General features: G+C 35.9%; 1 protein-coding gene across 1 annotated transcript; it reads right to left on the reverse strand.

Moving 5' to 3' along the window:
* Positions 1-2596: 2596 nt before the first annotated feature.
* On the reverse strand, positions 2597-22967 carry LOC111140974 (spindle apparatus coiled-coil protein 1). The gene is made up of 12 exons (XM_022493261.1): positions 22931-22967; positions 18577-18758; positions 16203-16379; positions 13537-13731; positions 12573-12722; positions 12376-12474; positions 12187-12297; positions 9800-9940; positions 9270-9373; positions 8482-8669; positions 6021-6360; positions 2597-3248 (listed from the first exon to the last, which is right to left on the reverse strand). Exons 2-12 carry the CDS (start codon positions 18733-18735, stop codon positions 3101-3103), a joined length of 1812 nt encoding a protein of 603 aa, XP_022348969.1. The 5' UTR covers positions 18736-18758; positions 22931-22967; the 3' UTR covers positions 2597-3100.
* Between the last annotated feature and the right edge of the window lie 988 nt (positions 22968-23955).

Genomic DNA, 23955 nt, shown 5'->3' on the forward strand with positions numbered 1-23955 from the left:
TGCATGCCTTGAAATTTTGTGCTGAAAATTGGACATTTCTAATACTACACCATGTGACAACTCTGGAAATCATACATTCCCCTTCTCCAGAGTTTGTTGTAACTGCTTTAGTTGTTTCTGTGATTTTAAAATGACTTTTCTTCACCAATTTTGTAAAGTCTTGTGTTCTTTGTTGTGTGTGGCCACAGAAGTCTCTGCTTCTTTAGCTTAGTGGTCAGTTAAGTCATTCATCAGAAATTTCCTGAAATGCCAAAACTCACTGATTTTTCTTATTATTCGTTTTCTTATTATTATTTCTATTATTCTTCTCATTATTTCGATTTTCTTATTATTCTTATTATTTTTGATTACATAAAGAAATGAATACAATCCTTATCCCAAACATGGGCACCCCATGGGTACTTCAATAAAAGTATTCCTCAAAACTGAAAAACCTCCCACTCCCATTTTCTCTTAATATCCCCACTTACCCACTCATATCAGATGTATCCTTTACTCCAAAGTCTAACATCCTATCTTGCCAACACCTCTTGACAAATTTTTCTCTGAACAGTACCTCGAATCCAACCACCAATCTTCATTCTCACTGCCACTGCCTCAGTTCCCATCTGTATTTACTACCTGGAGTAATCAAATGGTCCTGCCTCCATTCTTATCTTTTTCTAATCCAATCTTCCATTATGCTTCTAGGGTGTTTTTACTAAAAATAATTTCAGTAATTCACTCAACGCTTTCAATTTATTCAATAATTGCTTTGTTATATCAATTATTCAGTGCCCTCCTATCATCTACAGTGGTTCTCAAAATATATTCTTAAAACACTCAACACTCAACACAGTTGCTTCAGTTTCTAAGGATGATGAAGCAGAAGGTATGTGAATAAGGTTTTCTTGTCATCCCTATTCTTCAACCTTTAATCACAGTTGCTCTATAGGATTAGAGATGTTGTTTAATGCCTTTATTCTTTAAACAGTTATTTCTTCTACCTATAGTGCTATTCTCTCCATGCCTTAGTAAACCTCTGAGACAATCTTAAAGATGACAAAAATATAAGAAACCTAAAGGCATTTTCTTGTTTCATTCTCTGTTCCTACAGGACTCTGTATACTCTGCTATTAACAACCTCTACCACATATTTTTCATCATCTGCTAATACCTGTGCCCTTGGACAAGTAACTTCTCTGAACTTGGCTTCCTCATCTATAAAATGAGAATGACTAAGTGCAATATTTAACTCAACAGAGATTTTGTGGCGGGGGGCGGATCAAATGTGGAAATCTATGAAAAGGCTTAGAAGAATGCCTAGACATTAGATTTATACAAATGTTAAATACAAGTGTTTACTACTAGTAATAATAGCACTACCACTACTCATCTATGTGGGTCCATTAAACTGTGAATTCTAAAGGGTTGTTTTTATGCCCCCAGCACACAGCTCATAGTAAAAACTCCATGTTGGAAGGAATGGTTCTACATTCTATAATGTGCAATGAATACGGTCAAATATTTGTTATTATCCTCAGGTTAAAATTTTCATTTCCTGGTGCCTTCAGCTACTTCTTTTTGCAAGAGATATTATTTAATGTGAAATCTCTAAATTCCTTAGAGTACGCTTTTTGCAGAAAATTAAGTTTATTTAATTTCTTACAAGTGGGAAGGGATTTCCTTTTATTTAATATATTTCAGTAAACTTGTCTAAACCACTATGAAGGGCATTAAAAAGGGCATGTGATATGATGAGCACTGGGTGTTATAATCAACAAATGAATCATTAACATTGTATCAAAAACTAATGATGTATTACATCTTTGCTAATTGAATTTTTAAAAAAATTGTGTGTGTCAACTTGGTAGCGCCACAGAACATAGATATGCAGTGAAACATTATTTTGGATATTTCTATGAGAGTGTTTTTGGATGAGATTAACATTTAAATCTGTGGACTCTGAGTAAAGTAGTTTGCACTCCATAATGTGAGTGAGTCTGTGTGTGCAATTAGTGCAAATCCTGTTTAGAACAAAAGACTGAGCTCCCTAGAGCAAGAGAGAATTCTGTAGCAAACAGCCTTTGGATCTGAACTGTATGTAACACTGGCTCTTCCTTGGGTCTCCAGGCTGCTAGCCCATCCTGATGACTTTGAACTTGTCAGCCTCCATAATCACATAAGCCAAGTTCTTAACATAACTCTCTTTCTCTCCCTCTACCATCATCCTTCTCTTTATATATAATACATCCACCTACAGTATATATGAAATTAAGTTGTAGACCAGGCTACAATCATTTAAAGGAAAAAAAAAGTCTTTATTTGGAAAGTTTAGAATTAAAAAAATATATATGTATATAATTATGTAAATTATATATGTGTATATATAAAAATTATATGTGCCAGGGAATTAAGAATCCATCAAGTTTTATTTTATTTCTCTTATCCCCTTTTGATAACAATGTATTATCTATACAGAGTAAAAAAATTCAAAAAGGGGATAGATTTTTTCAGTTTTATTTTAAATTTCAAAATTATATTCTTCATATATTATGAATTACTATGAATATTATGAATTATTATATTTTCATATAGACATTGAGACATAAAATTTAAATCATGTACATGGACACAAAGATGGACATAGCTAATTAAAACACTGACAAAACTCAGTTATAATATATATCTTTAAACCAAGTTTTCTGTTTTCATAATATAGTGAAAAACTAAGTTCATTAAAAAGTACATAGGAAAATATAATAGTTAATTTTGTATTCTCTTTTCAAATATGTGACTTTGAAGGTATGCATTAATAACACTTAAAAATCCATATACAATACAACAAATAGATTTATAACACTTTCCTTTAATTATTAGTTTATTTACTGTAATTCATAGAAGCTCCATGAAGAGTCATCATTTAAGGAACTCTTCTGGTTGGAATCACAACCAAATTTTGAACATTTGATCAAAGGAACATGAAAAGGCCAGGTCTTGGCACAACAGGTTGAAAGAACTAATCTACAATATTGTGTATTTCAGATAAAAACAATCTTAACTAAGCTCCAAATCAACTTTTTTGGGCAAGTGGTACTTTACTCTCATTAAAGGAAAGTCCTTACTGCTGAGGGCACTGGGTCTCTGGAGTTGATTTGGAAGACACATATAAAATAGGGTGTGATTTCTTACAAGTTTCCTTTTCCAATTTGCTTGCAGTTTCTTTCCCTTCTTTAACTTCTGTTTGAAGCCTTGATTCAGCAGCTAACCTACAGGCATTAAAGCATCCACTCTGAATTTAAATGCAGTTAAAAAATTTAAGAAACAAACCTCTCATATAATGAACCTCGAATGAGACATGATCAATTTTTTTATGTATATGAGGAAAAAATTATAGTTGACCCCAATACCATTAAGAACTAAGTCACTGCCTCTCTAAAAGAAACTTTTTTATATCAACAGACTTAATTTTTTAAATGCCTAAAAAGATATTTTTAAGGTTGATAAAAGTCATAGCAAAGCCCAAATTAAAGAATTAAAATATAATGGAATGTCAATTGTGATAATACACCTAATAAATAAAAAAATTTAAATGCTAGAGCACAATTTTAATGTTAATATGACATACAAAAGGCAAACACAAGATAAAAATAACATAGTAACCTGGGCTGCATGAATACATACCAATTTGTCTCAAAAAACAAAAACCAAAACTTAAACTGAATTTCAACTAGCAGAATATTAATTTAAGAAAAAATAAACAGTGGAGAAATATTTTAAAAGGTTTATAAAGATTTTATAGCAAGAGCATCAATTAAATCTATAAAGCATGCAGTAGTCTAGTCCCCAGTAAGCCTGTATTTACTGTTACAATATTATCATAGGATTGCGCATCTAAGTTAATCATGCAGAGAACAAAAGGTTGGAAACCTCTTAAGGTAGCAGATGGACTCACACATACACAAAAACAAATGTTTTGTGGTATTTTATTTTTGTTTAATTTGCCAGACAAAATTCCAACATGTTACTTAATTTGAGTCAAACAAGTAGCTAAATACATTTGTTTAAGTAATTTTTATCAAGCCAAAAAAGGGCAGAAAAAAGAAATGAAGACAACACAGATAGCAAGGTCCGCAATGTTCAATTCTGGAACTTTGCCTCCAGAAATATACAATGGTCAAGCACACTTACACAATGAATCACATATATACGAGCATAACCTATTGAATTCATTTCAGAACTACTTGGAACTCTGTGTGTGTGTGTATGTTTGAGAGAGAGAGAGACAGAGAGAGATAAAATTCATTTCAAGGTATTTTTCCTCAAGAATATTAAACTTTTATGAGACTTACATGTTATTATATAAAAATTCAAGGAATGAAGTAATAAATTATATTTCACCCTTGAATAATGAAGGGGTTGGGGAACTGGCCTTTGTACAGTCAAAAATCCTTATGTAACTTTTGACTACCCCCAAACTTAACTATGGATAGCCTACTGCTGACTGGAAGCCTTACCCATAACATAAACAATCAATTAACACATATTTTGTATATATATTTCACACTGTATTCTTATAGTAAAGCTAGAGAAAAGAAAACGTTATAAGAGAAAATCATAAGGAAAATACATTTACAACAATGTATTCAGTGAAAAAAGTCCACATGTAAGTGGACCTGCACAGTTCAAACCTGTGTTGGTCAAGGGTCAACTGTATGTTTTTTTGTTTTTAAGATTTTCTTTATTTATTTGAAAGAGAGATAGTAAAGCATGAGTGGGGAGAAGGTCAGAGGGAGAAGCAGACTCCCCATGGAGCTGGGAGCCAGATGCGGCACTCCACCCCAGGACTCTAGGATCATGACCTGAGCCCAAGGAAGTCGCTTAACCAACTGAGCCACCCAAGTGCCCTCAACTGTACTTCTCTTAATAGTAATAGCAGCTCATGTTGTTGAGGGGCTTTCACTATAGAGCACCACCTTTAATAGCACTGAAGACTTTCAATAAAAAAAAAATCAGATAAAACATATAAAACAGCCCCTTTAAAAAGGTGAGCTATGCCTGACTATATTAATTCAAATGCACACTAGTAACATGTCTTATTCTGTACCCTCCCATCTACAACTCATGTAGCCCTAGCAGCACCTTAAAGATCTCCTTTCATAAGCAAACAATCCAAGCTCTGTCCACATCAATATTCTTAATTTTTTAAATCTGAAGATATTTGTTTTAAATGCATCTATTATTCCACTGCATACAGACATCCTTTATCATCTTTTTATTACCTTCTCCATTTTCTTCATTTCTCTTGCCCTAACCTTGGTCCTGCTTGTGAAGACCTGGGCCTGTGCCTTATTCCACCCTACCCTTGGCCACTGTTACCTACCTTTCTCTTTCACTTACTTTCTCTTATCTCTATTATTTTCTTAAAGATAAGACTCTTAAAATTTTAAGTCCTATATACATATATGTCTGACACTTTCTCTTTTAGTCACAAACTCAAATATGTAGAAATGAGAGGCTTTGAAGTTTTGATATAAAATGAAAATTACCTTTGATATTTAAAAATATCAAAATCAAAGCTCATTCTTAAAGACTTAGGAGAAACATTTTTAAGAGCCAAAAGAAAAAATTCACCTAACAGTTATCAAGAAAACTGCAATTTCTTAGACTAGAAAGCCCTTTTAAGAGGTAAGATAATTCTTCTTTCATGGCCACTCTTGAACTAGGGAAAAAAAAAAACTGTCCATTTATTCAAACCAACAAACATTCAGAGATGTACTAGACTGTGATATTTTTGTTTCATGAAAGAGCAAAGTGTAACTTTTGAAAGTAATTCCTTTGTTCAGGAATCCTTTCCCTTTGTAATCATTTTAGTTTTTCTTAAGGTTTTAGAAAAGTTGAAGGTAGGCAGATGAAACTGTGGAATTATACTACATGCAATACTAAGAAAATAGATAAAGACACAGATAGCACAGTTCATGCAGCGATAGAGAAGAGATGGAGAGGCCTGCTGGTTGCCCTGAAGAAAAGAGGACACTGACCTGGGAGAATTTGGGGTGTTTCCACTTCTTTCACTTAAGGCTTCAGAGTCAGCTGAAACTCCTGTAAGTTTCACACATTTCTTTTCCTTCTTTGGCTGAATGTCCATGGGCAGACTTTTGTGAGGAGAGAAATTGATTCCTGGTGTATTTATAGAAACTGTCTTTTCTAACTGCAAGTTATCTTCAGAAATGCTGGGACAGCACTGGGCCTCCTCTTTCTGAGGTGGTAATTTATAAACTTCTTCCCCAACAGCACTTTTGGTACATACATTGTTAGGGGTGGTTATATCCACAGGCAGGACTTCCCGCCTCTTTTTGGGTACAGGCACTTCGATTTTCTCTGAGAACAAAAACCATTAGAAATATATTCAGTCAATAAGTCAAAACAAAGACACAGTAAACATAAGAGAACTACTTAAATAGTTTTTTCCTTTCCTATTCCTCATTCTTTTGAAACCCACTTATCTCCTTATTGAAATCTTTTATCCTTTCTTTTTTCATGGACTTCACTAACTATACCTTTTAAAGGTTATCTGGCTATAAATTTTTCCCTGGGAAATCAAAAGATTTAGTTCTGGCAATGAAAACTTCTATGTTCTGATACTGTGATAAAAGTTACATGGGGCTTTGTAAGACTTCAGTGTGGAGGTAACAAAGGATACAGTGTCTAAGAGTCAAGGAATCCAGGTACAAATCCCATACCAGCACTCTGCAGCTGGAAGACTTTGGAGAAGTACTTAACATCTTGAGCTTTATTTTTTTTTTTAATCTGTAAAATGGGGATTAAAAACATCCACTCCACTTAATATTGTTTGTTGTAATGATTACATGCAAAGAACAAGTCAAATTCTCTATGGCAACTTGTGCCTATTAGCCCCACCCACAAAATATATTCAAGATCTTAGTACTTCTACTATGAATACTTCCCAAGTTCAAACCATAGTATGTCTCACTGCAGGCTATGGCAATAGCCTTCTGCCCCCTACTGCGTAACATAATATCATTCCATCCCCATGCAGGTCTATTTTCAGTCACTAAATTAATTGTTCTAATACTTTTTCCCTATCCCCCACCAATGCGTCTTTCATTTTCAAAATCAAAATCAATATTCAAAATCAAAAAAGTTAGTAAAGTTGGAGAAACCATAGTTGGACATGGGGTTAAATCGTTATTTTCCCTTTCTCTTGTACTGCACCCCACATCAACTAGATTCACTATACTTCCTTCTGTCTCTTTGCTGTGCTCAGTTCAACAGACTTTCGAAATTCGTAATGTATTATTCTTAATTAGGAAAGCCTATTAGAATCAGGGAAGAGAAAAAGGATGAAAAAGAAGCCTTTTTAAACTATAAAAAAAACTCACTATTGCTGACAACCTCCCCACTACTGTTAAGAATCCCTCGAGTCAGTGAGACAATAATGAAGACAGTCTTAGGAATATGAACAGTGTAGAGGCAAAAACTGGCTGAAAATCTATAACCTAAAACACGTAATAACACCTTTTTTGGGTCTAAGAACCATTGCATTCTTAGGCTTTTTTACTTTTGGCCTTTAATCTTTTAAAATTTACAAACAGTAAAATCACTCTTTTTAGTGTATAACATGCAGAGCCCACATGGTAATGCTATTTTCTACCTTACTGATTAGATTTGCTAATTGTCCCCTAATATTTGTTCTACTAGTCTTCCTCAATAAGAGTCCCCAAAAGTGTACTCAGTAATATTGTAATAACTTTGCATGGTGACAGATGGAAACTAGACTTATCATGGGGGGTCATTTTGTAATGTATAAATATCGAATCATTACGATATATACCTGAAACTAACAGAATATTAGATGCCCGTTACACTTAAAAAAAGAAAATCCCAAGATGTAGTTGGACACATGGCTCCTGAGAATCAAGACTATCTTTCTCAGCTTTTCTCATAGGTGAGGCCACATGACTCAGTTTTGCTCAAGGATTATGCTGATGAACAATGCAAATGAAGCCTAGATTGTGACACTCTGACCAGTCCCAGAATGTCTCTTTCAGACTTCTGTAACAGGAGGACTTAATACCTATCTTGTTTAAGTCTCCACTATTTTAGGTTTTCTATAAACAATATTAACTAATACAGCTCCCAAATATCAGTTGCTTCAACAAAATCAAACTCTTCGACATATTGCATAAGATGCTATAATTGTAAATGGAAAAGTCTCTAAGGTTTTCAAACCTTATCAAGGTTCTAATATACAGATATCCAACAGAATATCTATTATATTCATTCATACCCAGTACTTAGTTTTCTTTGAATTTTCTTACACATTTTATAGCAGTAAATTTGTTTTATTAGATCGAGATACATAACCACAAATTAGTTTGTAATGGGATTTGCATAAAGCTGTAGTAAGAAAAAAAAACCTGATATGATTTCTCAGAGTTTCTCGTAATTTAAAAGACAAAATATATGAGACATACATACCTTCAGGTTCATACTTCAGTTTTAGCTCATCTAGTTTAGCTCTCAGTTTCATATTTTCACTTTGGGAGAGCTGGAGGCATCTTTCATTTGCAAAAAGTTTTCTCTCAATATCCAAAGCCCGCTGGCTCTCAAATAATGCTTTCATTCGTTGTATGGACAATTCACCTTTAGTGCTTTCATTTTCTTTGCTATATAAATAAAAAAAGGAGAACCAAAGAATATTAAAATAACACATAACATATATAAGTGTTTTATACACATATGTAAAACATATTGTTAGTGCAAATCTTTTATTAGATATTTGAATTCTTAGATAAACACACATATTGGGGTTTTTAAGTAACAAAGAGACAATAAACAAAATAAGCTTTAACAACGGCACTTTCAAATAAAAAATGTCATATATCCTTCAAAGGAAAAGGAGGAAAATATTCTTTCCACATTAATGCATGTGTAAATAATTTCAAGTTTCAAATTAGATATTTGTTCCTGAAAAATTTAGATTATAAGAACATTTTCTATGTCAAAGTTCTTTTCTCTTACCAATCTAAAATGCTAAACATGGGAAAATAAAAATATTTAATTATTCATTGAAAGTATTTTTTTCTTCAATAACCAGCACTAATTATATCTTGACTGCATCTTATTTGCTACACAAAGATATTTTTGATGCTTTTTTTTCCCGGAATTTCTTTTGGCAATCTGAAAACAAAAATTTGTAGTCACTAACACTACTTATTATAAGTACATCAAGAGAATGTCCATCTTTCTAAGCGCCCAACACTTACTTTAAGTTGTCAAGCTTCATCTGAAGTAAATCTGTGTAATAGGTGTTATCTTCCGGAGCTCCAGAGTTGGCAGAAAGCTTAGATTCTGTACTTTCATATAAGCTCTACAGAAAATAAGAATTCTTATTACTTAACATAAATTACAAATTACATTAATACAGGTGTCCTTGAATAATACCGGTTTGAATGGCACAGGTCCACTCATATGGGAATTTTTCCACAGTAGAGTACTATACATGTATTTTCTCTTCTTATAATTTTCTTAATGGTATTTTACTTTCTCTAACTTACTTTAAGAATACAGTATTTAATATGTATAACATACAAAATATCTGTCAATCACCTGTTCCTGTTATCAGTAAAGCTTCCAGTAAAGAACAAGCTATTCATTAGGTTCTGGGGAGTCAAAAGTTATACAGATTTTTGACTGCGCAGGGTTGGGCATCCCCAATCCCCGTGTTTTTCAAGGGTAAACTGATTTAAGATATTCAAACCAAATCTGGCTGCATTATTAAAGGGGTTACATGTACCTTAAATTTCTCCAGATTTCTAATTTCACCTAAGAGGTGTTTAATTTCACCATTCTTCTGCTCTAGCATAGCAAGCAACCGTTCCTGCTGCTCAAATTCAGTTTGAGACCCTTTCATTTGCAGCAATGTGGCGATTTGTAACTAGAAAAAAAAAAAAAAAAAAATTACCACCCAACACCCCACAGAGAACTGAGTGGAGGAAAGGAAGATTCTGATGACTATATTTTGGTACAATGCACATTCTGTACTGTGTAACCTTGAATTCAGTTTGGAAACTAAACTAACTATGTCTACTTTAATAATCTAATAATTTGAAAATATTTATATCAAGAAGTTTAGTTATAGATATAACTCTTGAGTACTTATTTGAGTACTTATGAGTAATACATGACAACTGTAACAATTATTTGTACTTCTGTGAAACATAAAATTGAACTAAATGGCTATGATCCAGAAGCATCACTTAACTGGTAAATAAACCTGTCCAAACACTGTAATGCTATACTTTAATCATCATATGCACTGTCATTAAGGTTCTGATGGGGTTTCTCAAAAATTTTGATTAACTTCAATAGTATTAAGTGGAAGAAATTATTACACTACTCACATTTGTAATGGCGAGATTTACAAATGACAAGGATGGAAAACAAAGGTAAGAGACATCGAAGGATACCAAGGGAATCTTCAATAAAAATATAAATACATTTATTTTTTAATAACAGTAATCAACTTACCTAATTATGAATCCACCAAAACCTGGAGTTACATACCTACTGAAGGGAAATTAACTGGAATCTAAAATTACCATTCCTTTCTGCCTTCAGAAATTTCCAGAGTTCTAAAAATTGCCAATAGTTTAGTTTTGAGTAAAGCAAGCAATGATAATACAGTTGCAGTTGTGGTTATGAAGATAGAAAGATGACTTTTAACATTCTTAAGGACCTGCTTTTTGTTCCTGCTTCAGACTGGAGTCTAAGAAGATTCATATCTACTTGCTTCTAAAGATAACTTGGAATATCATGGGAACATTGGGAGATTAATAATAGTAATTATACTGAAAATATATAATATGTATATATTACTATATATATATGTAGATATACACACACACACACACACACACACACACACACACACACTCTGAAAGAAAGCAAAAAGCAAATGTGAGAAAATTTACAAAAAAATCATTCCTGGATAGGGGAATCTTGGTAAACCAGGCAGTACTGTTGAAATCCTTAAAAACTATAGCTGTTTGTTAAATTGGCACTTCCTTATATGCCAAGTACTGTATAAGCATTTTACTATGCTTTCATTTAATTCCAGGACAATTTAAGAAGCAGGTTCTATCATATCTACTTTATAAACAGGGTGACTGATGATATACTGAAAAGTAAAAATGCTTGGACAAGGTCACACAGCTAGCAAGTGACGGAACTATAATTCAATCCCAGGTTGATCTAATACCAAAGTTTCATTACTAATTTTTCCTATTTTTAAATCTCACCACCCTGAATAAAAGGCAGAAAGCCTTCTAGACTTCCAGTTGCCAGTTAGGCATAACAGTTCAGGGATCGGGATTCTAAAAGACGGTACAATACTACAATCTTTCCAACATTTGCATGTTTTTCTGTTACTGCCTGTTTGACTAAAATGATAACCAAAAAAACCCTTAAAATTAAAGAGGCCTACTGAGAGTTGCTGGAGGGGTGATGGGTGGGGATGGGGTAATTGGGTGATGGGCATTAAGAAGGGCGCTTGAAGAAATGAGCACTGGGTGTTACATGTAACTAATGAATCACTGAATTCTATCTCTGAAATTAATAATACAATATATGTTAAACTGAATTTAAATTTAAAATTTTTTTTAAATTAAATGGGCCTATATGCTTGTCTTGAGGAACTGTAAGAAAAAGGTATCCGAATCTCACTCTATAATAAGCCTTTGCAGGAGAACTGCAGAATGTGAGAGAACTAGTTTTTATTGAAGTAGGAATCTTAGGCCTGTGCTAAGAAATGCCAGGCCAACAGCTGGAAATGAAAACTTGTGAAATTTTTCTCTGCTACACAAAGATTTGTATATTTTTGGGAAAGAAATTGAGTAACCATTAAAAAAAAAAATCAATCACAAGGCTATTGAGTAACCATTAAAAAAATTAATCAACAGATGCTAACTGTATTACTACTAAATACCCACTAAAGGATTAATTTTTTGAAATTGATATAATAGAAATTTTAGTCAATCTAAAGATATTTTTTCTAAAATAATGCAGTTCTAGAAATAATGAAGTACACTCTTTGAAGGAAAAGATGCTTTCTTTGATATATCTGTACACGTAATGCAGATACAAAATTGCTTTAATAAACCTTCAATGGTGGTAATGCTGTACCTTCATTCTTTGCATCTGTTCTCTGTTAAATGCATTTTGCTTCTTCAGTGACTGATACTTGACTTTCATACTGATAAACTGACGTTCCATTGCTGCCCTTCGATCTTCCACCTAGAAAATATTAACATGCTTCATTACTGTTGTATTAAGTGAAATGCCAATTTAATCAATGGAGTATTTGTTACATACCTCTGCAAACAAAGAGTTGCCCTTACTATTGGGGTCCAAGGCTTGCTGGAGTGCCTGGTCTAATTGCACCTGAAGATCTTGATTTGCTACACGAGCTTTCTAAATTTGAAAGGAAACAATTTAGCTAATAGAGGTTAGATTAGCAAGGAAACAACTTATTATTATTGGAAAAGATAATGTGACTCTAATCATAGTACCTCTAAAGCATTATAGTAAGAAACTGCTTCTTTCTCTCGCTCCTCTTTTTCTTCTTTAAGTCGGTCTACCTGGCGCATTAAATTAGTACTAAGAAGTTCTAGTTGTTCTTGTCTATATTGTAGTTCATTCACTTCTTCTTTGAGGGCGGTCTATTCAACAGGAATTGAAAAAGAGGAAATTGTCCTGAATAGTCTTTCATTTAGCAGCTGCTCAGTTTATCTATGAGAAGTGGTTCACGCCCAAAACTAAAACTAAAGAGTTAGTCAGTAGTTGTAAGATGCATAATAAAAGAATAAAAATTACTAAAATTTTTCAGCAGGGAGCCATATGAAAGGCTATCTTTCTTTCCTATAAATTTAAGTCTTTAATTTTTAATTAACCTCAGCCTGCAATGAAAAAATCTACATTCATATGCATATCAATTTCCATGAAACCAATATTTTATATAGGGCTTTTATGACACAAACTAGGATCAGAGTTAATGACTCTAAGTTCTTCCAAAGGTTTCATTAATCTAAAGGTAATCTGCTTTACATAACCACATAATCTAAAGCTTTACCATGAATGAATAATCCACCTAAAAACTCTACAAACTACTTTTTAATTAGTAGCATCAAAGTTAAGATAAAAAATATTTCAGCCCCGGGGCACCTGGGTGGCTCAGTAGGTTAAAGCCTCTGCCTTTGGCTCAAATCATGATCCCAGGGTCCTGGGATCAAGCCCCACATAGGGCTCTCTGCTCGGCAGGGAGCCTGCTTCCCCCCTCTGCCTCCCTCTCTGCCTACTTGTGATCTCTGTCTGACTTGTGATCTCTGTCTGTGAAATAAATAAATAAAATCTTAAAAAAAATATTTCAGCCTTAAAATTACCTAAGGATTATAACAAAAACATGTAAAAAAAAATACACAAGGAAAAAAAGAAAAAAAAAAAACAACCAAAGAACATACATGCCATAAAAATTACCTTCATACTTTCCATTTCAGTCAGTTCAATTTGAAGAGCTAGCATCTCTGAAGACATGCTTTCATGTACACGCTCAGATATTATTCGCATTTCCTCTGATTTACATGAAAGGAGTTCTTTCTGATGATCTACTTTGTGCTTCAATTGCTTTTCACTAAGCCTAGCTTCATCTAATTCGGCTTTCAGTTTTTCTAACTAAAGTAAAAAAGAAAAATTCACAATTTTAAAAAATCAAAAGGTAATTGAAGGTCATCAGAATATACAGTGCAGTATAAATTACTCTGGTAACTGCAGAATAACTATTTTATAAGACAATCAAGATGAACAAACTAATTACACTTTCATACAGTTCTCTCTTGGAAAACTAAAAATATGTAGTTTAAAGGGAACAAACTTACAGCAGAAGGATGAAGTTTTAAGGTCAAGCCTAGATTTAGCCTGTTTCATTCCTCTTAGGTAAAAACTGTTAATGATTGTACAATTACTAGGTTATTGTGTGGCTCTCAACTGAGATGGGGGGGAGGGGGTAAAACATTCAGCACCACACCTAGCATTCATTAAACAATTTCTGTTATCTATAAAAAACTTCTGCTTGATGTCCAGGGTTATAATTATCACCTATATAGAATTATCTTCAATTAGGTATCAATGTTCTATATCCTGATATCTGCTTTCTATTTAAAAAATAAGAGCCTCTTGACTTGTTTTCCCTTTTCTATTTTCATGAGGTGAAAAAAAAAATTTTCAGCTGAACAATCTATGTTGAAATGTGGCTATTCTTCTGAAAAACATCACTGACTGACCTAAATTTACTGCATGACGAGACTATTAAGTCTTCCTATTTGGCCAAGGCTAAGCATCTTAAAACAGTGATATGCACTGACCTACAAACATACAAATAGTCCATACAAGTAATCAAAGTATGTCTGGACTCTTGGCCACTTTGGCTTCAATGTGAAGAGTGAATAGTATGAAGAGCAATGATGGAAGCAGCCTACCTGGATAGAGGTCTAAAATAGTCTAGAGGAGAGAGGATGGTAATCTGGACTAGAATGATAGCAGCAAAGATGGATCCTTTGTAGATCAAGTTCTTAAAACCAGCTGATGGAGTAATTGTGAGAAATAAGCAAGGGGCATCTGGGTGACTCAGTCAGTTAAGCATCTGACTTCAGCACAGGTCATGATTCCCAGGGTCCCAGGGACTGAGCCCCAGGTCAGACTCCCTGCTCAGTGGGAGAGTCTGCTTCTCCCCTTCCCTCTGCCCCTAAACCCTGCTTGTACTCATCTTTTGCTCGCTCACTCTCTCTCGGAAGAAAGAAAGAAAGAGAGAAAGAAAGTTAAAGATATCAAATATAACTCCAAAATTTTGGAAGAAGTGATTTGAGAACATCTGTAAGACTGAAAATATTTTTTGACTAATTTAGTCTTTGCTCTGCCAAAAAGCCATTCTTATATAAGTGGCCTTGCTTCAGATTGTGAATATTTCCTACATTACTCTTTTTCTGTTTAGGTAATGAAAGCCACTGCTAAAATGAAAATATGACAGGGGCGGGGGAAAGGTATCATTATCAGTCATTGGTGTCTCAACTCAGATTAGTTCCAGACAAGGTGGATTACTGTTTGCCAGTACGAATATAAGATGATTCTAAGTATTACATGAAAGTGCATTTTGTTAGCTATGTTCATCTGACTACAATTTAGGAAAAAAATACAACCAACTCAAATATATAATTTCATTGATCTCATTACTTAAAATGAATAAACATTTAAAAAAAGAGTCAATTTAAAGAAATTAATTAACAGTATAGGTGGTACAGATATGGAAAAATTTTAAAAGATGCTACACAAAACACAGAAAATTAGAAAGCAAGCCGAAAGTCAGGTAAGGTTTTGTAGAGAAGAGTTTGGAAAGTATGGACTCTGTACAAAGAAGAGCATAATAAAAGTTCCAGATTCCTGAAGGAACTGGATAGTTGGGGATAACCAAAAAAGAACGGACAACTTGTTTTTAATGCGTGAAATGAAGCCAGTGTAACATGTCATTAGTCTAAGTATAGTGACATTGGCTTTGTAATCAGGCAGCTTTAGTCTAAATCTTGACTGATTTCTGCAATTTTTGTCCAATTTATTTAATCCGTTTAAACATTGGTTTTCTCACCTAATATCCACAGACAATAATGGTACCTTCCTTACTGAGTTCTAAGAGGCAGATCATATGTCATTAGCTTATCTTCAATAACCAAAGAAGAAAGTTTGGTTATTCTAATGTTCATTAACTTACAATAAACTGTTGGTTTCTTTTGTAAGATTACAAAAGATTACTTCTTTCAGTGAAAGCTAGGAGACTGGTCTTTATGAAAGGGAATTGCTATACTATGCACTACAAGCAAGAAGGTCATGCTTTTCACTAAACTAAAATTCCATAACAAATATCCAGTTACTGAAATTAAATAATTGTATTTAATTAGTAGAATGTTATTACTACAATTCCCTTGGGCAAACTCTTGTTTCTCATTGTTTCCACTCCCAATATTTTAATGATGGAGCCTTCATTTCAGCTATTTTGCACAGATGGCATTAAGAAAATCTTCATCACCTAAAATTTACATATTCCTAACTCCATAAGCATGAAACATTTTTGTTTTGACATACATAGATATTCAAACCTTATTCTTTAGTTCATTTACTTCTTGTCCATGGCTTCTGCTCAGTTGTTCTTTCAATTGCTCCAGGTGTGTTTTTTGTTGTTGTTTAATAGCTTCACATTCAGAGCTCAAACTTTCTAACATTCGACTCTTAAGCTCAACTTCTCTCTGAAGAGTATATTTTTCTTGTTCATAATTCTGAAAACAGATTCAATTATAATTCAATTACATAAAAATAACTTAAAGCCATCACATATAAACAGTTCTCACCTTCAACTGTTTCATTCTTATTTCATGTATTTGCTGCTTTCTAAGTAAAAACCACAGGTTAGACTTGAAGTAACTCTGTAGCTAATCAGTCTTAAGAAAAGCTCAGAGGGTTTTAGTCCATGCTACTGATGTGGTAATTATTTCTATGCCATGTCAAGGAAGTAAGGTGTTCCATGGCATGTCAACATGTCAAGAAATCTCTACTAGTGAAAAAAACAAAAACAAAAACAAAAAACAAAAAACACTTAATAGCATTTCAGTTTTCCCAGTGAGAATTATTTGGTTTGATAATGATATTTATGGCTCTGAAAATAAAATAGTGGACAAGGCACAAAGTGAAATACTAAATTATCCCTTACTTTCAGAATGTAGTCATCTGAGAAATGTTTACAAATTACTCAGATGAATACAGTGTTGAGACAAAAGGAAGATTTAAGAAGGCTTTTGCTTTTGTTTCTGGTAGGGACAAACAGGGGGGAGGAGCAGAGGGAGAGGGAGAAGCAGACTCCCTGCTGAACAAGGAGCCCGACGTATGACTCCATCCCAGGACCCTGAGATCATGACCTGAGTCCAAGGCAGACACTTAATCAACTGAACTACCCAGGTGCCCCTCTGACAGGGAAATTTAAAGATTAAAAAAAGCATTAGTTCAAAATCATTCAACTAGTTTTTAAAAGTAAGATAAAAAAAAAAAACTAGATTAAATAAGAGGGAAAACCAAGAAAAGCAGTTTTTTTTTTTACTGTACTTAAATTTTGAGATCAAAGTTTAAACATATTATTGAGCATTTACTACATAAAACAGATTAATTCATTCTTTCAATAAATGTGTACCAGATTTGACATATATAAAAGTGAACAAGAGAGACAAAATTTCCTCTCTCATGGAGCTTATAATCCAGAGTTAATAGGTGAATCAGTGAATGATAGCAAATTTACAGAACACTCAGGGAAGGCCTCTCAGCTGAAGTGATATTTAACAGACACCTAAAGGTTGAGGACTCAATCCAAGACAGAAAGGGCATGTGCAATGCAGATGAAGGCAATATAGCTAAGCACAAGGGAAAGTAGTTTAAAATGAGGTCAAAAGGTTGGCATGGGTCAGATCACATAGGAATCTACAAACCCAAGTAAGGGATTTGAATATTGTTGTTAATACAATTGTAAGCCATAGTTGTGTTTTTAGCAGGACTGTGACAGGATCTTTCATTTCTTTTTCTTTCTTTCTTTTTTTTTTTTTTTTTAAAGATTTTATTTATTTATTTGACAGACAGAGATCACAAGCAGGCAGAGAGGAAGGGAAGGAGGCTTCCTGCTGAGCAGAGCCCGAAGCAGGGCTTGATCCCAGGACCTTGGTATCATGACCTGAGCCGAAGGCAGAGGCTTTAACTCACTGAGCCACCCAGGCACCCCTTTCATTTATTTTTCAACGGCCATGTGGCTGCTGTGTGAAGAATGAACAATGTGAAAGGCAATGAAGGAAGCTGGCAACCTGGTTAGAAGGCTACAGTAGTAATTTACAGGACAGATGATGGTGGTCTGAATTAGAGTGGCAATAGCACAGATGGATGTTTTCTAGGTCAGGTTCTTAGAGTTTGTTGATGGATTAAACGTGAGAAATAAGGGCCACAAGGATACAGAGTAAAATTCCCTTAAATTTGGCTCAAGTTATTATACATTTACTAAGTAAGCTAAATTGCAAGAGAATGTTGTTAGCTGGCAGGGAATCAACTGTTCTCTCTGTTTATGTTATGTTTGAGATGTCCATTAGCAGGCAATTGAATACACAAGTCTAGGAGTAAACTAAGGACTTGCTGTTGTGTTATAAGGCATTTAGATGTTATCTAAAGCTATGAAACAAATGAGGTCACCAAGGAAGAGTGCAGACAAAACAAACCTAAAATCCAGTATGTGCTAAAGAAAACAGTAACCAGATTTTTCAAATTCAGAACATACATGGTCAGAAAAACTATCAGTTCATTCACTTCAGTACCGCTTTTGAGAGATAGGGCTGAACAGCAACTAGAACTACAATCTTCAAAAGGAATAAATCTAATAATAATAATAATAATTTCTAGACAATACAAATGTTCTACAGCTAAGCACTACAGAGTCCAGGGTCCTACCTCAGTCATGGTCATCATTTCATTACGACATTTATCCAACTGATTCTGCAACTCATTTTGGCTCTCCACTAGTTGTAAGCCATACTGTGCAGCTTTAAGTCGCTCTTCTTCGACCTCTTTGAGCTTGCATCGAAGATCTACAATTATATCTGCCTCCATGTTTTTTTTTCGTTTTTAGTCTACTGTAAATAGAAGAAATGAAAGTACTTAAGCTTAAACAAAATACTCTGAACAATGATAATAGTAAAAGATAAATATATCTTTCCCCCCAATACTACTGCCATATAAAAAACACAGCACTGAAGATTGCATTATTGGCTTTTAAGTAGTCAAATTTGCATTCTTATTCTAAAAGTAAGGTCTGAAAATTCTCTTACCTGATTTGCGACTAAATCAAACAAAGAAAAAATATCGGACACATTTAACTTTGTTCCTAAGAAATGCAGTTATCACGAAATTGTTCACTTGTGTAATAAGCTTCCTTAAATGCTGAGGTAGGGTAGGTCTCATATTTATATCACCATAACAGGTAATCAAGTTAAGAACACAATGAAAGAAATCAAGAATTTATAGTAACAACACTGCTACTTAAAATATAAAAAGGCAGCTTTGAATAAGGTTTATAAGGCAAGGACTATCATGTCCACAATTTTTCACAACAGTGCTAACTTCTTGAACACATTAAATTTGCTGTAGCAAATTTAGGCTCACTACTATTTTCCATTATTCATGAGAAGACATGCAAAACAGAATCATGTTCAGAGTAATTAAAAACATTTCTTTCATCCTAGATCTTCAATCAAGGACTTAAACATTTTATACAGAAACAGTCCACATAATTCAACTTTACTCATCAGCCTTTCCAAATTGGTCCATCTCTTAGGCCAGATTCAAACTCAGCTTTGCATTCGAAGAGCAACAGGCTGTTAATAAGGTTGTTTCCCCACTTTTCAACCAAGGAATGAAAGAAAGAAAGAAGAGAAAACAAAAGAAAAGAGGCAAGCTCTTTCATGAAATTGACCTTCCAATGGGAGAAGACAAGCTATAATAGTATCATAATTATATGCATTAGAAAGTGAAAAAAAAAAGAAAAAGAAAAAAAGAACAAGATAAAAGAACTTGGAAGAAGTGAGAGGTATTGCAACTAGGATGAAATCTAAAATAAGTGTTGGAGAGAAAAACCCTCATAGTGACTTCCGGGGGGAAAAAAAAAAAAAGCCTTGCAGAGGATAAGAGAGTTAACTATGTATCTATTTCAGGAAAGAAAAAGGAGTAGAGGAAGGGGGGTAGCACTAAAGTGGAAGGCCATCCAAGGAATGAACAAGATAAGAGTTTAAGTCACAGGAGATAATAGAGGAGAATAGGCAAATCAGGCCATCGAAAGGACTTTGGCTTCTACTCTGGGTGAAACTGGGGGTCCTTGTGAAGTCTGAAGTAGAGATCTGATACTTTAAAGGGATCATTTTGACTGCTATGTTGAATAGTTTGGAGGGAAGCAAGTGGGAAGCAGAAAGACCAGGTAAGATGATTGCTTACACAAGGGTGATTGTATAGGAAGTGGGGAGAAATGATCACATTCTGCACAAATACTTTGAAGGTAGAGCCAACATGATTTCCTGAAAAATTAAACATGAGGTATATGAAAAAGAGAGAAGTCAAAAATGCCTGTAAGGCTTCTGGCCTGAGCAACTAGTAGAGCAAATTTGCCATCAGCTGAAGCATCAAAAATTATAAGTAAAAATTTTTTTGAAAGAAAATCAGCGGCTTATGTTTTGGACATGAGATATATCAAGTAACCAGTCCGCTATATGAGTAGGATTTGGGCTGGAAATATAAACGTAGGGGTTATTAACATAAATCCTTGTGCCTTGGTGTCACCAGAGTAAGAGCATAATTAAAGAGAAGAGGACCAAGGATTGAGCCATTAACTGCAAAATATACTCAGGCAAGACCAGTGAAGTAGGAGGAAAATGAAGGGTATGTGTTATCCTAGAAGCCAACTGAAATGGGTTGGAGAAAATGGTGGGAAAACAGGAAACGCAGTTTTGCTGCAAAGCAGAATAAATAGGGCAATAACTGAAGGGGAAGTAGGATTAAGTTCGTCATTTTTAAGAGACAATATTTTAAGAAAAAACCAGCATCCTTGTATGTCATGGGATAGATTCAGGTGAGAAAAAGTGATGATATAGAAGGCATGGAGAGCTACCAAAGTGGTGAAAAAGAGTGAGGTCTAAAATACAGGGACTGATTTTGGACAGGAGCATGAATATTTCATCTAAACTAAGGGAAAGCAAAGTATATGGGTACTGACACTGATAAGTAGGTAGGTTAGTGGTGGGAGTCTGCATAAGTGCCCTTCTAAATGCTCCAATTTATCAGTGAATTAGGAAGCAAGGTCATTAAGTAAAAATAAAGATGAAGGAGGAGATAAAAGTTTTCAGAAGAGAGAGAAGGGGAAAAAAGGTATCCTGTTACCGAAGGCTGGCAGTTACTGCTCTAAAATACAGGAGCTTTCCGGGGTGCCTATATGGCACAGTCAGTTAAGGGTCTGACTCTTGGTTTCGGCTCAGGTCGTAATCTCAGGGTAGTGAGATTGAGCCGTGTAAGGCTCCTCACTCAGTGAGGCATCTGCTTCAGACTCTCTCCCTCTCCTTCTGCTCCCCCACCCCCGCCACCATTGCTCACTCTCATTCTCTCAAATAAATAAAATCTTTAAAAATAAATAAAGACCTTTCCAAAGCCTGTAGGCGATGGGGTTAGGCACTAGTTACTGCACTGTTTATTATATATTTGTTGAGGATTTACCATTTGCCAGGCAGAGCGCTTCAAATGAATTATCTCACTTAATTCTCTTGATGGGACTAAGTTAAACATTATTGTCATCAACATTTACCAAAGAAAAAAGGAGCTAGCCTCAAGACATCCCAGCCAGCAATGTCCAAGGAAGTAAACAAACAAACAAACAAAAAACCAACAGCTCTTATTCTTTCAAAAGATTTGCTAGAATTCCTATTATGTCTCGGGCACTGTGGTATTACTGAGGACAGAATGCTGACCCCAGAACTAAACAATGTCCTGCCTTTTGAATCTTACAGTCCATTTGTGGAAAGGCATTACATCAAATAACTGTAAAGTTTTAGAAGTGTTTTAAGTGCAAGAGGGAGCCTGTAAGGTGGGGGCGCGGTCCTAAGTTGGGAAGTGAGGTAGGGGTGAGGAAGTATGGACAAAAAAGATTTCTCCGAGGAAGTGACTTTTTTTGCAAAGGTCTAAGGGATGAGTAAGAGTTCGCCTGTCAATCTGCAAAGGGGTAGTGGGGCTGAAGAACTATACTTAACATATGCCAGACACTGTACGTGGTGCTTTGCTGGTATTATCTAATGCAACAACCCCATGAAACATAAGGTATTTCCACCATTTACACATATGCAAACTGAGGCACAGAAAGGTTAGGTAACTTGCCCAGGGTTCCCAGCTAGCAAGTGGCTGAGATAGGACCAGGGTCTAGCTCCAAAGCCCGGTACCCCGAACCACTTTTCTGTTCAGCCTCTCAGAAACAGCGTGCACAAAGCATTCAGAACAGGTTGCTCGGGGATTCAGTCTGCCTCAGTTCTTATCCACAACACACTGGTAGCATGAGCCTGGACGATTTAAGGTCTTGTGTTCTCATCCGTAAGATAAAGACAATAACAACTAACTAACAGGGTTGTGGAGATGAAACCAGCTACGGGATGACAAGCAGTTAGAATCTGGTAACGCAGCTGTCCTGGGGGAGCACTGACCAACGGAAAAAGAATGAGAGCTGTGATACGTGACTTTTAATATCCTAGGAGCCATGTGAAGAAAAGTAAATACAGGTGAAATTCTTTTTAGTAATGTTTTATTCAACCCCATTCATCCAAAACACTAGCATTTCAACATGTACTCTTTATCGTTATTAACGGGCTGTTGTTCTTTTTGAGTAGTCTTCGAAATGCAGAGTGCATTTTATATTTACGGCATCTCTCAACTCGGAATGCCACATGTGGCTAGTGGCTACCATACTGTAGCGCGCTGACATGGTGTTTGTTGTCACCCGGGGGCCCAGGCAGGCGACCCGGCCTTCCTTACTGATGCACAATAGCGGGGTGGGGGCGGGGGACGGTACGCAGCCCAACGGAAGATTGAGACGCGCTCCGAAGCCGGCTGAGAAGAACTCTGGGTTCCGCTGAAGAAGCTGTTCCGGCTACGGGCCTCCGCGGTGACCCAGACCCCAGGTTTCCTGAGGGCCTGCTCTCCCCACTCCCCAGAGAGAATCCCTTGGCCGCTCCCACCGCTCCTCTCCACACGCACCTCCCTCCAGGCCCGTGGCCCCTACCTCTCTCCTCACCCCTTTCCCCAGCTGCTGCAGCCGGCGGCTCGTGACGAGGGCTCACGGCGCCCAGGTTCGCGACGGCAATACCACCTCACGACCAGAGACACTCGCCCATTCACCGAGCTCTCGGGGAAGCGCCAGGGCTTTTTGAATGCCGTTCCCGCGACAGCTCACACTTCTCGCGAGGTGTTCCGCGCAAACCGCGCGCAGAGGAAAAACGGGGAGGAACGTCCGATCCAGTGCCCCGCCCCTTCTACCGCGCCTGCGCAGAAGGACGTGGCGTGCTCGTGGTTTAGGTCTGCCACAGACGTAGCTCTGTAGCTGGTCGTCTTTACTCAGGCTCGGTTTTGTATGTGTCTTACCAATGTCTAGTTTTAGTTGCCGTGTCGTTTGTTTCTGGTTGTTGTTGTTGTTGTTGTTGTTTTTCTGGGGACAGTACCTTCTGGAGAGAGTGTCACTAGAAGGCGAGGCGGTGGGGAGTTCTGAGGTGTGCAAGCCTCCGGCGTCCTACCTGCAGATTGGCTGGCGCGCGTCGTGGGGGCTGTGCTCTCTCGTATCTTCCACGGTTCCAGGAATCTGAATCCGTGTGACAGTGTCTAAACTCCTCGTAGGACAGTATCACGGTCCCCGTTACAGAACAGGATGACAGTTATCGTTATAATGGCACTAACATTTGAGCTTTCACCATGTGCCATTACAGTGCTAAATTTTACACGGATTGTCTCAGTTAAGTCCACAGCCTGATGAGGTGGGTATTAATTATCCTCTCTTTCTACTGAGGAAAACAGACCGAGGAAAAAAAAAATACGATGGCCAAGTGGTAGAACTCCAGTTTGAACTAATGCAGTCTACCGCTAGAGGCCAGGCTTTTGTGTGTGTGTTTATTTAAGCCTGTTCACTATTCAAACATTTAAGCAATCACAGATGACACTAGCCAACATTTACTGAGCACTTCTGAGCCCTAGTAGCTTTTATATGGGTCCTGGGCTTTGAAACCATCTTTCTTGCCTCCTTGAGCCCTTGATCAT

This window comes from Enhydra lutris, unplaced genomic scaffold (assembly GCF_002288905.1).
Source record: "Enhydra lutris kenyoni isolate GAN:26980312 unplaced genomic scaffold, ASM228890v2 scaffoldscaffold5, whole genome shotgun sequence".
Lineage (NCBI taxonomy): Eukaryota > Metazoa > Chordata > Mammalia > Carnivora > Mustelidae > Enhydra > Enhydra lutris.